General features: G+C 30.7%; 1 protein-coding gene across 1 annotated transcript in view; it reads right to left on the reverse strand.

Annotated features, from left to right (window-relative positions):
• LOC107438272 (photoreceptor-specific nuclear receptor-like) overlaps nucleotides 1-12989 on the reverse strand; it is a 25217-nt gene extending 12228 nt beyond the window's left edge. The window contains exons 1-4 of the mRNA XM_016050508.3: nucleotides 12858-12989; nucleotides 7346-7669; nucleotides 5501-5743; nucleotides 2794-2999 (exon numbers count right to left, since the gene is read on the reverse strand). Of these exons, the coding sequence (XP_015905994.2) occupies nucleotides 2794-2999; nucleotides 5501-5743; nucleotides 7346-7669; nucleotides 12858-12897 (813 nt within the window). The 5' untranslated portion in view covers nucleotides 12898-12989. The remainder of the gene's footprint in view (nucleotides 1-2793; nucleotides 3000-5500; nucleotides 5744-7345; nucleotides 7670-12857) is intronic.

A 12989-nucleotide genomic window follows, 5' to 3' on the forward strand; every position in this document is an offset into this window, starting at 1 on the left:
TAGTAAAGGTAAATTAAAGTATTTTTGGAATTGAAATTGTTTTAAGAACAGTAATTGATATTAAAAAAAAACTCATTTAGTTTATAAAAATGCCATTTTTTTGGTGGTAAATATATTTAACATGACCTATTAGGAACTTACTGACTTTTATTTTTCTTTATTTATAAAATAAATTCCTTAAATGCTACAAACTTCAAAAGGAATTATGTATTTTATAACTTTTATACGTTTTTTAAAAGTGACAAATGGTTACCAATTTTATTATTATTACTTCAAGAAACTTACTTATTACTTACTTATTATTACTTATTTTATTACTTCAAGAAAGCTGAAGTTATTGAAAAATGGAAACCTAAATTAAAAGTGGTAAAACGTGGTGGTAAGAATACTTAACACGGCCTTCAAAAGGGTTAAATTAATCTGGACACATTTCAGTCTTGTAATAATTATTGTTTAAAAAAAATCTCGTACTAACGTGCAGTTTTTACAATGTTAATTTGCAACAGTGATACTTATGTGCTTCGGGGTGCCGCAAATAACTATATTAGGTACCTATATTCGCTACCCATATTTGCTCATTTGGTACTACCTATTATCACAATATCACCTATTAGAATCGCGGTGGCTCAGGAGATAGAGCGTTAGCCTCCAAATGAGGTGATCCAGCTTTGAATCCAAGTGGTGGTTGGTTGAAACGAATTCTGCTCCCGACTCGCACTGACCACAGTGCTGACGTTAAATATCCTCAGTGGTAGACGGTTAGTATCACCCTTGCTGTTGGGCTAACCATGGGAGATTTTCTCTTCACGTCAGGCAAATACGGGTTAGTTCCATCAACAACAAAAAAATGTCCTCCGCGAAAGCTAGTTTGTCCCAATGCCTGATCCAGGATCTGGGAAGGGTTCAAAATTACAATGCCACCGATTTGAACATTGATAGTAGTAAACTCAGAATCGGCTCGGCTGTTCAACTTCAATTATAAAATATAAAATAAAAAAAATACTGCCTATCACCAAAATTAGTTAAACATTTTTTGCCCCTCTTATATGTATAATCACTATTATAACTATCATCTCTAATATTGTTATAATCATCTCTAATATTGTTATAGTCATCTCTGGTAATTTAGGTTCTTACAAATCAGTTTTGCTGTAAATTATTCCGTGAATCGGCACTTACATAATTCTCATATTTTTTCCTTGTTTGTTATTCTTTCTTATGACTATATGTTTCTAAATGCACCATAGCACGGAGGCTTTATAGGTTTGCTACTGTAAATCCGATGACTTGAGTTTATTTATGTTAATAAAATGGCATTTTAAAAGTGTAACTATAAACAGTGTAAAGACGTGGTTACGAAATGCTCATTTGGCGATTTTTAAGATATGAAGAATTTTTAAATATTAATTATTTGTAAAAAAAATTTTAAAAAATAAACGATTTTTAAAAAAGTTTAATAACTTTCAAAATATTTTAGTTATTTGCCTATTCTAATGCTCAGATAATTCTTCACGCCAAGAGGGACTTAATAATAGACGATGAAAATTTTTAACTCTGTCAAAGTAAAACTAACTTTACTTGCTTACCTCTATTATTATTGTAATGCGACTTTAAATATAAAAGTAATTCTTCGAGTTTATACGTAATAATTTATTTTTAATAATCGAACTGTATTCCAATAATGAAAAAAATATTTCATTGACACGAGACAGCATAATTTAGCAGTTTATCCAACTTAAGCAGGTTTTTATCTTATAAAATAATTTGATAAAATGAATATTAAAGGTAAACTGAGAGATATTAATTGACTTTCGGTTGCTCAAATTTTTTCTACTGCTATAAGAATTAAAAATTTCTAATGTAATAAATATTTTGAATTAAAAAAAGAGTTAAGGCATAATTTTACCTACATTTGCAGTTTTACAAGAAATAATTAAAGCTAGCCGCCTTGGGTGAGCAACTTGGTCAACTTTAAAAATTATTATCCCTGTGACGCTGATGGGACATCAGAGTTCCTTTTATCTATTTTTTTCTGACTCTCTAATTGCAAGCAGAAATATATTTTGTATGTTTTAATTATAAAAAGCAGTCTAATAATTACTAAACAAATCTGTTAGATTATCTGAATTATATTTGTTCTAAAATATAATATTAAAAAAAAATAGTTCGAAAAACAAAATTTCATTCATATTGAGAAATTTATTACCAATGGCAAATAATAAAAAACTGAAATTAACAATGAAAAAAAAAACATAGAATATTACGAAAAATAATAAAATAACTTAAAAAATAAAAAAATAATTAAATAAATTTAAAGTTATTTAGTTGTGAAAAGATATAATCTTGTTCTCAACTCTCACGGTGGTTGAAAAACCGACTTCAAGTCACCAACCATCTGGCAGCTGTCTGTAAAATTCTTTTCTGCGTCATTGTTCTACGTCATAATATTGATTACTTTCTAAAAGTAATTCACTTAAAAAATATGTAAGTTTTATACTCATTACTTTCGTTGTACAGTTTTTAATAGCTAATTTTTAATAAAGAATAGTTCATTATAAACAGTTGGTTCTAAACAACACGGTGGTTCAAAAACCTACTTCAACTCACCAAAAACCAACTCACCAACAACCGAGCAAATGTCCGTAAAATTCTTTTCTATTTCATTGATATATTATTGTTTCTTTTCTAAAAGTAATTAACTCATTAACTTCATTTTATGCTCATTACACTCTTTAAAGAGTTTAGAATAAATCATTTTTAAAATAGTTTATTATAAGGAATAGTTTAAAATACCTGATCATTTAGTGTTAAACTTGAAAATGTTGGTAGGGTTTTCGCCCACTGTATGGAATGAAGTAAAATTCTAAAGGACATATCGAAGAACACGTTGCAAGATACATCAAATGGCCATTCAAATCTGGTGCTGCAAGAAGTTCGAGTCACACTGTTTGACAAATCTGAATACGTTTGATGAAAAAGTGTTTCCGAGGCTGCAGATTCTGTTAAAGTTAAAATAAGTTTGCAGCAAAAACATATCATACATAAGAAAAATTAGATGGTTTAAGAAGAAGGAAAGAATTTTAATTAGAGTTCCTATATCTAACGTAGTTAAAAAGTTACAATATAATATTCTTTGATTGGTTCCGTGCCGAAATTTACCAAAAAGAAATGGCAAAAAAAATTCTCGGAGACTTTACATGGAGTCAATTTAAAAATGCAGGGAACGAACAAAATTATGGAGACACTTCTATTTTAACCCTAAAAAATCTTTCTTTTAGCAGCAAATGTTTTAGAAGATTTTACAGGGAAAAGCTGATTGCAAAATTTGCAAAGCTCTTAAAAATGATGTCCTTCTTAAAGATGTAAAATTTGAAAATAAGGAGAGGAGGAAGTTAATAACTTCTTTCTAGATTTAATACCAGCAACTTTGAAAGCTTTCTTTACGATTGCAATATATATATTAGAATGCATTTTTAATTATATCTGTATATAAAAGGACAAGAGATTTTCTAATTTCATTCACTCCTTTTAGTAGATGCAAATTTTGCATAAATAAAAAGGACACCATTTTAAAAAGCTTCAAACTTGATCTGCCAACATTTGCAAACAGTTTTGACAGGACCAATCTTCCAAAACAATTTCTGCTAAAAGAAAGATTATTTATGTAAACTTAGTGCAAAAGTGTTTTCATAATTTTTTTTTTGTTTCTGTACCTATTCCACTCAAAAATATTGTTAAATACGATATATTTTTTGAAATAAGATTTTATATGTATGATAGCTATTCTTGGCACTTTTATCAAGTTATTTATGCAATAATAAGCCAAATAAACAGTTTTTTTTAAAGGATTAGTTTTCTCAAATAAGTTCTTTGTATTAGAAATTTTTAAATATGAACTAAATAAGAAATTATCGAAATGAACCAGCTAATAAACAATTTGAGAAATTCTTGGAAAAAGCGTAACCTAACGTAGCTTAATGCTGTTAACGTAGCAACAAAGAAACTTTTTCGATTTATACTGTCTATTCACTTTATAAGTTTTTTATTAATTATGTGCCACCATTTAAATAACAGAAAAATTAAATACAGGACATAAACAACAGAATTAAAATAACAATAAAAAAATTAACATGTAAGCTAAAAGCTTCTAACGCTTAGTAAGAAAACAGAAATGGAGAGATAATTTCACCAAGTGGTATTACCAAGCTTTATCCTTCGCGACCTCGATTTTGGACTATTTTGAAGCTGCTATCTTAATTTTCTAACCTACGTGTAAAACAGAAGAGACTCGAGCCGGACTGTGGTCGAATTTGTTTTGGTAATAATATGGTAATAAAATTTGCTTCTATTGGGCAGGAAACGATTGAAACTTGTCATCCAATGTTGAGTTCCAGTTAAAATATCTGCACTCTACTTCAGCTAGTTGAAGAGTGGTCAAAATTTTGATTAACGATAAGTTCCTCTTAGCGATAGTATGAAAATAAATTCCAGCTGTAGTCTTTAGAAAACATTTGAGACTGGTAATGCTCATCAAAAAACTTGGTTTAAAATTTGAGAGCTCTATCTCTTTAAAAGATTGAAAGATTCATAATGATTATAAGTTCTCTTTGGGGATAATATCGTGATAAATCCTGCTCTCAGATTTCTGAATAAGATCAAAACTTGCATTGTCATCAGTCAAAGTTCGAATTGAGATTTGAGAGCACAAACTCAGCAGACGTTAATCTTTTGATCATCACGAACCACGTATCAGAAAACTCCTAATCTCGCGAACCACTACGCATTCGCAAAATGAATTAAAAGACTACAAGATTTTGTTTTAATTCTTTACGACTTAGTGAATTGTTATGCCGAAAAAGGAACATCTGGCATTCCTGTAGTTACACTAAAAGACCGCAAACGACACCAGAAGTCAGGATCAAGCCTAGATGCTTTAAGTGATGAGGAATTAGAAATGTCTTCTTGCCACATGCAGGGTGTTTCAAAGTTAGGCCGACTTACTTAAAGAGGTGCTAAAAAACATCAAGAGAATGAAACCTTACCATAGATTGTGAAGTTGAAAACTGTTAAGTGGTTGAAAAATCTCGAAAAACCCATGCAGATTTCGACGTCACAATGGGAGCAAACTACAAAAGATACTACAAAATGCCTAACTACAACGCGTTTTGTTTAACTATTATAAGAGTTGTTCGAAGAGGCGTCTTCTGAAATCGATGCATATTCTACAACGTCGTAAAAACGATCCCCGAAAACACTTGTTTGAAAATGCCAGATGTGCTTTTGATGTCTGCAATCAACGCTATAAGAATGCATTTTTAAAATGGTTTTGGGAGTAAGTTTCAATTCTCTTATCATCCCTCTAAACGTTTCGGTCAAATTTTGGAATACCCTGTATAGTTTTTGATTAACAATTTATAAAATGTTTCTGAACAACCGTACTAGTAGGTAGCTATACCAAGTAAGTCGCGAACTGTCATTGAATGATAAAGATATTAAATACCTTGACTTTTACTCTTCACATTTCTATGAAATGGAGCTGTCGTAAACTTAGCTGTGCTCAGTTTGGAGAACAAGGGAGTGGAGTTGTGATGATGCAGAGGGATGAGAGAGGGCAGCAATCCGATTGTGACATCTTTCGTTGGACTGTTGGTTGGTGGATTATCTGAGTAGTGAAGAGATGGCACGAAAACACTCTCTGACCCGACTGTTGCAGTAGTCCTTGGTTGTCTCTCGTTTTGCACAGCTAAACAAACCATTGAAAGTGGTTTCAGAAATTAAAGAGATTCATAGTTCTATAAATTTTCATTTGTTAATTTATGTAATTCCATTTTAATTGATATTAGCTTCAGAAATATCTTTATATTAATTTACACATGGTAATCGTAAATCCGAAATTGGGTCAGCTCACAGTGGNTCGAAATTTATTTTTCGTGAGTGTATGATGTTTTTTGTATTTTCGTATATATATTTAGTTCGACCATATCATGTCCTAATTCATTTGCTCTTAACGTTTTTCTTTAAAAAAAGAATCAATTTTCAAAAAAATTTTCAAAAAAATAAAAATTATTTCTCTTTATTGGTAGATACCTAGAATAATAGGTAACAATGTTTAATAATAGTTTTTTTGAAAAAATATCAAGACGTTTAATTTACCCTAATATAAAATATAAAAATTAATACTTGGGTTTGAAAGTGCCTTTTTCAAGCTGAAATGGTAGGCAGCAGGACGAAATATCCTGGCTTAAGTGTAAAAATGTAATTTTTTCGTCATTGAATATTTGTAGCTGGGCATGAATGGTTTTAATTAGAAGTTTTAGAGTTAACATAAAGATTAATCAGCTTTCGCTCTAAGTAGTAGCATTATAGCATCTACGTAATAGCAGAGTTTTTAGTAGTCTGCAAAAAATATCAAAGCAAGTGGACATTTCTGATTTAGCAACTATTTAAACTTTAATAAGTTTCAAGCAGCAAATGTCAAGATTTCTTTACGTATTTCGACAAAAGAATTATGATGGAGTTTATATATAATTTGTGTTAAATTTATTTAAGCAAGAAATAAATTTTATTCCAAAAATGCTACTTCCACTTAAACTACTTTGGTGAACCAGTGGGAGCTCTGAAGTGAATAAATTAACCCATTATAATTAACCTGTCATAAAAAGTGGCGATCTTCATAGAAAAGTTGTAGCACATATTCTTTATATTACCAACCGTTTTTATCTCGTAAAAGCGTTCTGCTTTAACTTCAGATGCAAGTATAAACTTTTATATTATATTTATATTGCATTAGAACTGTATTAATCCATATTATTAACCAATTATGCTACTACTTTAATGACTAGTGCAACCATTTTTTTTCCTCAAAAAAAAAAAAAAAAAGGGTNAAAAAAAAAAAAAAAAAAGGATGAATCTTTTTCAAAGGCATTCCACAGTGGACTGATCACACGGTTCCCAGCAGAGCATCGAAGTCAAGCATCAATGACTGCGGTCAGTAAGCGGGACCACTTAATCAGCCTATGTAAGAACCGAGGGTGCGCGGTATCGGTCCTCGTTAAGATGTTCTACCGTTAAGAGTTCTACTTCGCTCGCAGGTCGTCGGCCTACCAAAGCAGGGGAGTCATCCCCACTGCAGAGGATCAAAATTGCGATAACATGTCATCGGATCAGCCTTAGGAGTGTTTCCCTGACCGTCACCAATAGCCCATTGTGCAGCTCTAGTGCGACGTAAATAAAGTACCAACCTTTGAAAGACAGCTGGATATAAATGAGTTAAAGTGAAAAATTTCTTATAAAAATTAAACTATTATGCAAAATACATATTTAAATATGCTATAAAATATCTCACCATCTTTATTCATTCCGCATTCGAGACATTTTTTCAATCTACACGCTTGGCATTGATTTCTGTGGGTTTTGTCCACCAAGCAATCTCCACCTGACGCTTGGCAACGATAAACTAACTTTCTGCGTACACTTCGTTTGAAAAATCCACTGCATCCATTGCACGCCAGTACGCCATAATGCTTGCCACTTGAGACATCTCCACACACAACGCATATGAGACCAGATTTCGATTGTCTCTCGTATGCTGAACTGTATTTAACTGGTGCGTTGGCGGTGAAGAATTCAGGGCCGGATTTGCTAAAGCTGAAGTAATTTGGGTATACATCTGGAAAGTAAAATTTGAAAATTCAGAAGGGGATTTCTGTGGAGCTTAAGTTTCTAACGGTAACAGCGAAAGATCCCGCTCGAATCTTATGAAAATTAATTCTCTGACAAAGTCGCTTAAATTTTATATGTTGTAGTTCAAAACATTTTGATCAAAAGTTCTCATTGATATGAAATCAGTCCAAAAATTGATAGTTTTCGAGATAAGAAAGCTTCAACCAGAAATAGTGAATCACAATTCTCTAATACCGATTAATACTCAATTCTTTAATAGAGAAGTTAGTAGTGAACTTTTAAATAAGCATTGAAAATTAGATTAAGTCAGGAAAAAACTAGTAGCACGTCAGATCGTCCAACCCTAAATGAGTAGCTGCCATTACTTATTCGCATTTGCCTAAAGCCAATGCTGCGCAAAAGGACACGTCAACTTCTTTCACTATATCCTTGCCTATAATTCTTATGTTTGAGACTCCGTATTTCGTAAACTGCCAATTTTCGGACTTTGTATTAATGAAAAATTTATGGTAAACTTTATGGCGGGGTCCTTTATGATAATGCAGGTGACTATTTTCTCTCTGATTTGGAATCTGAAATTTTGGAATCATAGACTGTTTGACCATAATATCTTTTAAATTTGCTACCTATTCTACAGTTCGCTAAAAATGAACCATTAAATAGTACATCTTAAATTAGATTACACGATACTCGTACCATGGTTCAATTTGCAACACTGGTCAGCTTAAGGTACATCTCTATAGTTAAGAACGAAAAAGTTAACTAAAGTTATTTTTAATTAAATTTGTTATAGGCTCTAAATATTCACTACTTATGCAAAATAACTTTATTGAAAAATAAATATGACACCATAATAACTTTTTTTGTTGAATCTTATATCAGAATATCTTAATAAATGTATAGGCAAAACTATCAGCATTGCGATAGATGCGTGATTTAGACTTCAAAACTTGCTTTCTGTTTAAAAACGTGGAATTTTGTTCCGTAAAGCCAATCATCCGTAGATTCTTCAGAATGAGTGAATTTTTTTAAGGATCGATAAAGGAATTAATAGTACTTACTTTTGAGATTTGAATTAAAGAAAAGAAATCTCAAATAGCTGCAATGCAGGTGAATCATATTCACATATATTGCTAAAAACTACATCTGATTTATTCTATTTGTTAATAGCCACATACGAATCACTGGAGTGGGTCGAAAAGCTCCCCCCCCCCTTTAAATTGCTATTCTACTGTATGGAAGGAATTCAATTTGGGTTCGAAGAAAATAATTTGATTTTTTTAAAGTGGAAATATTTTCTGTTATCACAATTGTATTTGAATTCCAGGATATTTCTTTTTCTTCTTCTTTTTATGCACTACAGCCGGTTACAGGCCAAGGCCGTCTCAGTCAGTATACCCCATCTTCGATGCCATATTTTTCCATCTGTTAACTGCCAAAGTCTCTTAACCACTTCTCTACTTTATCTAACCATCTTGTTCTAGGTCTTCCTCTTTTTCTTTTTCCCTCTGGTGTTTGGAATGTTATTTTTTTAACAGGATTTTCATCACTATAACGAAATACATGTTCTAACCACCCAATTTGAGAAACCTTGATCATTTTTACTATGCTATGTTCTTTGTATTTTGATTGCTATTCACGGTTGTAACGAATTCTCCAGGTTCCATTTTCTCTTATAGCTCCAAACATTTATCTTGATATTTTTGAATTTCAGGATATTTCATCCAAAAAAACAATTCTTATAATACTCACATAATTATGTTTTTGTTACTGTCATTATAACAGTGCAAAAAACTGTTCGCTGCATGTACCGATTTCGGAAAAAAATTATTTTTCATATTCGTTTGCTGTGAATATTTATTAAACGTGTAAAGGAAATGGATACAAACCACATTTACTGATGTATTGCATTGAGCAAAGAATTTTATTTTAGCTAGAAATTAATGAAATAATAAAACAATTATCTATAATCTAATAAAACATTGATTAGTAAAACAATAATCTCTTTACTATATTACAAGTGTTTCAAACCGAGAAAAAAGTTATCTTAGGACTCATTAATAAAAGGTTTAAAAATGGTTACTTCTCTTAATGAAGATTTTAAAGACAAAATAGGAACACTCTGACTTTTTGACACTGTTTCCTAAATATTATTTAAAGACAATTTAAAAACTTGTAGTCTTTCCACTTTATTTAAAATAGTTTAATAATGTTTTTAAATCACTATAAAATAACAAAATAATGTGTATTTATAGTCTTCATATAAAGCATTTGTTTGTGCATTTGAATTACTTGCACATGCCAAAATGTGAATGGCTGCTAACTTGTAATGTCGTTGGGGAAAATATTGCAATGTGGATTAAAAAAAATAGTTAAAGTTGGAAGAATTTTATTTTATAACAATCGTTGAACAGCTGAACCAATTTTTAGGTTTACGACTACTAATGTTCAACTTCATTGACTTGTAAATTTTGAACCCTATCCAGAAGACAATGGAACTCCTGGATCAAGTATTGGAAAAAATTTGCCTTCGTGGAGGACTTTTTGATGGGACTAACCAGCATTTGCGTTACATGGAGAGGAAAATCACGAAAACCTCCCATGATTAGCCTGACGGCAAGGGAACTCTAACGCATGATCCGTCAACCACTGAGGATATTTTACGTCAGCATTGTGATCGGTTCGAGCTGGGTGCGGAATTTGTACCGACCAGCTATCGCTCTGATTCGAACCCGGTTCACCTCATTGGAAAGCAATCTCTCTATCCCCTGAGCCACCACGGTTCAAGCAGGAAGAATTAATAAAAATTTATGCTACTTCACCAAGATTTAAGAGCATATAACTGACTGGTCATGTTCGTTTAACTGAGCTCTCTTGCTGCCCTATATCACATTCTTCTTGAAATTTAAACTTAGCAGTGTCAGTAATGGTGATAATTGGAATGCAAATGGATGACTTATAGAACTTATATGTATTTGAATTATTGATTTGTCATGGTGCGTAAAACTTTTTTTTTCGAAATTTAAAGAGCAAATTTTATACATTGAAACATAAATATGAACACACAATGAAACATTTTCTTCGATGATCGTACAAGCTGGCAGCTATGAAAGCGGAAAAAATCCTAGGTGGGTCCAAAGGTAATGGGTTAAAATAATTTTCAAATCGGGAAGTATTTTATAATTCCCAAAAATATGAATAAAAAACAGCACTTTTTCTTAGCGCTAAACATAGTTATTATTAGATTTAGCTCTTTAAATCGAGTGAAAAATGCCCTCTCTATGTGAAAGTAATACTAATAATAGAATTATTTTTTTCGAATCATATAATATACATATTTGTCATATTGTACAGAAAATATTTGGATTCGAAAAAAAAATTTTTTTCCCCAAGAATTCTGAAAATGTATCAAACAAGTAAAATAATTAGGTGCAAGCGTCAACTTTATTTGAATTCAATGATGCAAGTAATTTTGACGACCTAAACCAACATAAATAATCATTTAAACAGCAATGTATTTAAGTAATTTTTGTTTATGTAACATTTTTTATAGTAATATGCTAATACCGAGAACTTATATAAACTAACATAATTCGCAGAATGTTTGTAATAAGCTCCGTAGTAGGATTAATTAAATCAGAACACTGGAATTAAGAAAAAGAAATTCTGAAGATTTAAGATTCACTATTTAAATGCCAATGCTCCAATTTGTTCATGTAATAATTGTTTATTATAATATTCTAATACCGGAGAATTTATATAAACTAACATATTTCTCTGAATGTTAATAATGAGCTCCACAACAAGATTAATTAAATTATAAAGCTGGAATAAAGGAATTGAAAAATCTGAATATTTTAGATTAACCATTTAAATGCCAAAGTTCCATTTTCGGAAAATGTCCTATTTTCAAAAAAAAAAAGAAGAAAATGACTGGTAATGCAACTATTTTATTGTTAACATAAATCTTGGGTATGCAAAACATTTATATCCACCAACATATTTTAAAAATGCAAAAAAGTAAATAATAATTATTTCTTTAAAAAAAATTAAAAACAAAACTGCGATGGAGCGAAACAATTCTATCTTAGTATTATTTTGGTTTGAATGCTCAAACGAAGAAAAAGAGAAGAAATTTCATTTTACTTCAAAGGTCACAAAATTTCAAGTACGATAGAAGAATTGGAGGTTTGTATTATTCCATCAAAACAATTATTTTTTTATCTCTGTTATTGAACGCAAGGAGAATTGTTTTGCACTAAAAGATTTGCAACATTTTACGTCAAGAAAAAAAAGCTAACTTATTTTATGAATTATCTAACCAGACCATGAAAACAAATTACAGAAGAATATTTACTATGAATACATATTTAATATAAATTACACTGGAGAACAATTATACAAGTACTTGATCTTATATAATTAGACTGTGGGGATTTTAAATCAGAAATTAGTTGTATTTGGAAAGCTACAGATTTTTTTTTCAAAATGATAGCTTTGTTTAGTTTATTTTTTGTCTAAAAGTACAAGTTTGTAAAGAATGTATAGGTTTATATACTTGTTTATACCAGGATTCATACACACCTGGAAAAAATTAAAATAGATAGTAATATTGATGTAAACTGTTGTTTTACATTAATATGTCTGTAGCTACTAGAATATTTTATTCTTTCTGAGTAAATATATATAGATCCGAAAATGGAAGATATGAAATTATATTTCGAAAGTGAAAGGTGATAAGGAATTTTCAGCTCTTAATGACAAAATTTATACTAGTTATTAATAATTTCCAGGTGCGTATGAACTTTGACATACACTTGACTGTTCCTTTGAAATAAATACTTTAAAAAATATATATTAACTTTAAATATCGCATCAAGAACTGAAATGTATTATTACCTACTTCCTACCACTCCCTAAGTAGCTGAGAAGAGGGGGCTCTTAGTAATTAATGGAGTGAATTTCGAAACGTCCTGGTAAGGAATATATAATTGAATTGAAACAGTAGCTTAAAGGGAAACCAGTTGTAGATAAAAATCTCATGCAACAGAAAAAAATTTGTTTCCCAGTGCTTTTAACAAATACGTATAGTTTTCTTTTAATTAATTAAATTTCAATTTATTCAAACCTGCTCATCATTTCATTAGTAATACATTTTGAAAGAAGTGCAATACCTTTGTGATCATCCTCTTCCGTTCTTTTGCAACCTTCCATGGTATTTCCGGAATCCAGAAATTGGGAGATTTAAATTTGTAAAAACGGAGTCTGAATTTCGCTCCATTTTGATATTGCGTCATCGTTTCAAA

The sequence above is a fragment of the Parasteatoda tepidariorum genome, chromosome 1 (assembly GCF_043381705.1).
Source record: "Parasteatoda tepidariorum isolate YZ-2023 chromosome 1, CAS_Ptep_4.0, whole genome shotgun sequence".
In the NCBI taxonomy this organism is placed as follows: Eukaryota; Metazoa; Arthropoda; class Arachnida; order Araneae; family Theridiidae; genus Parasteatoda; species Parasteatoda tepidariorum.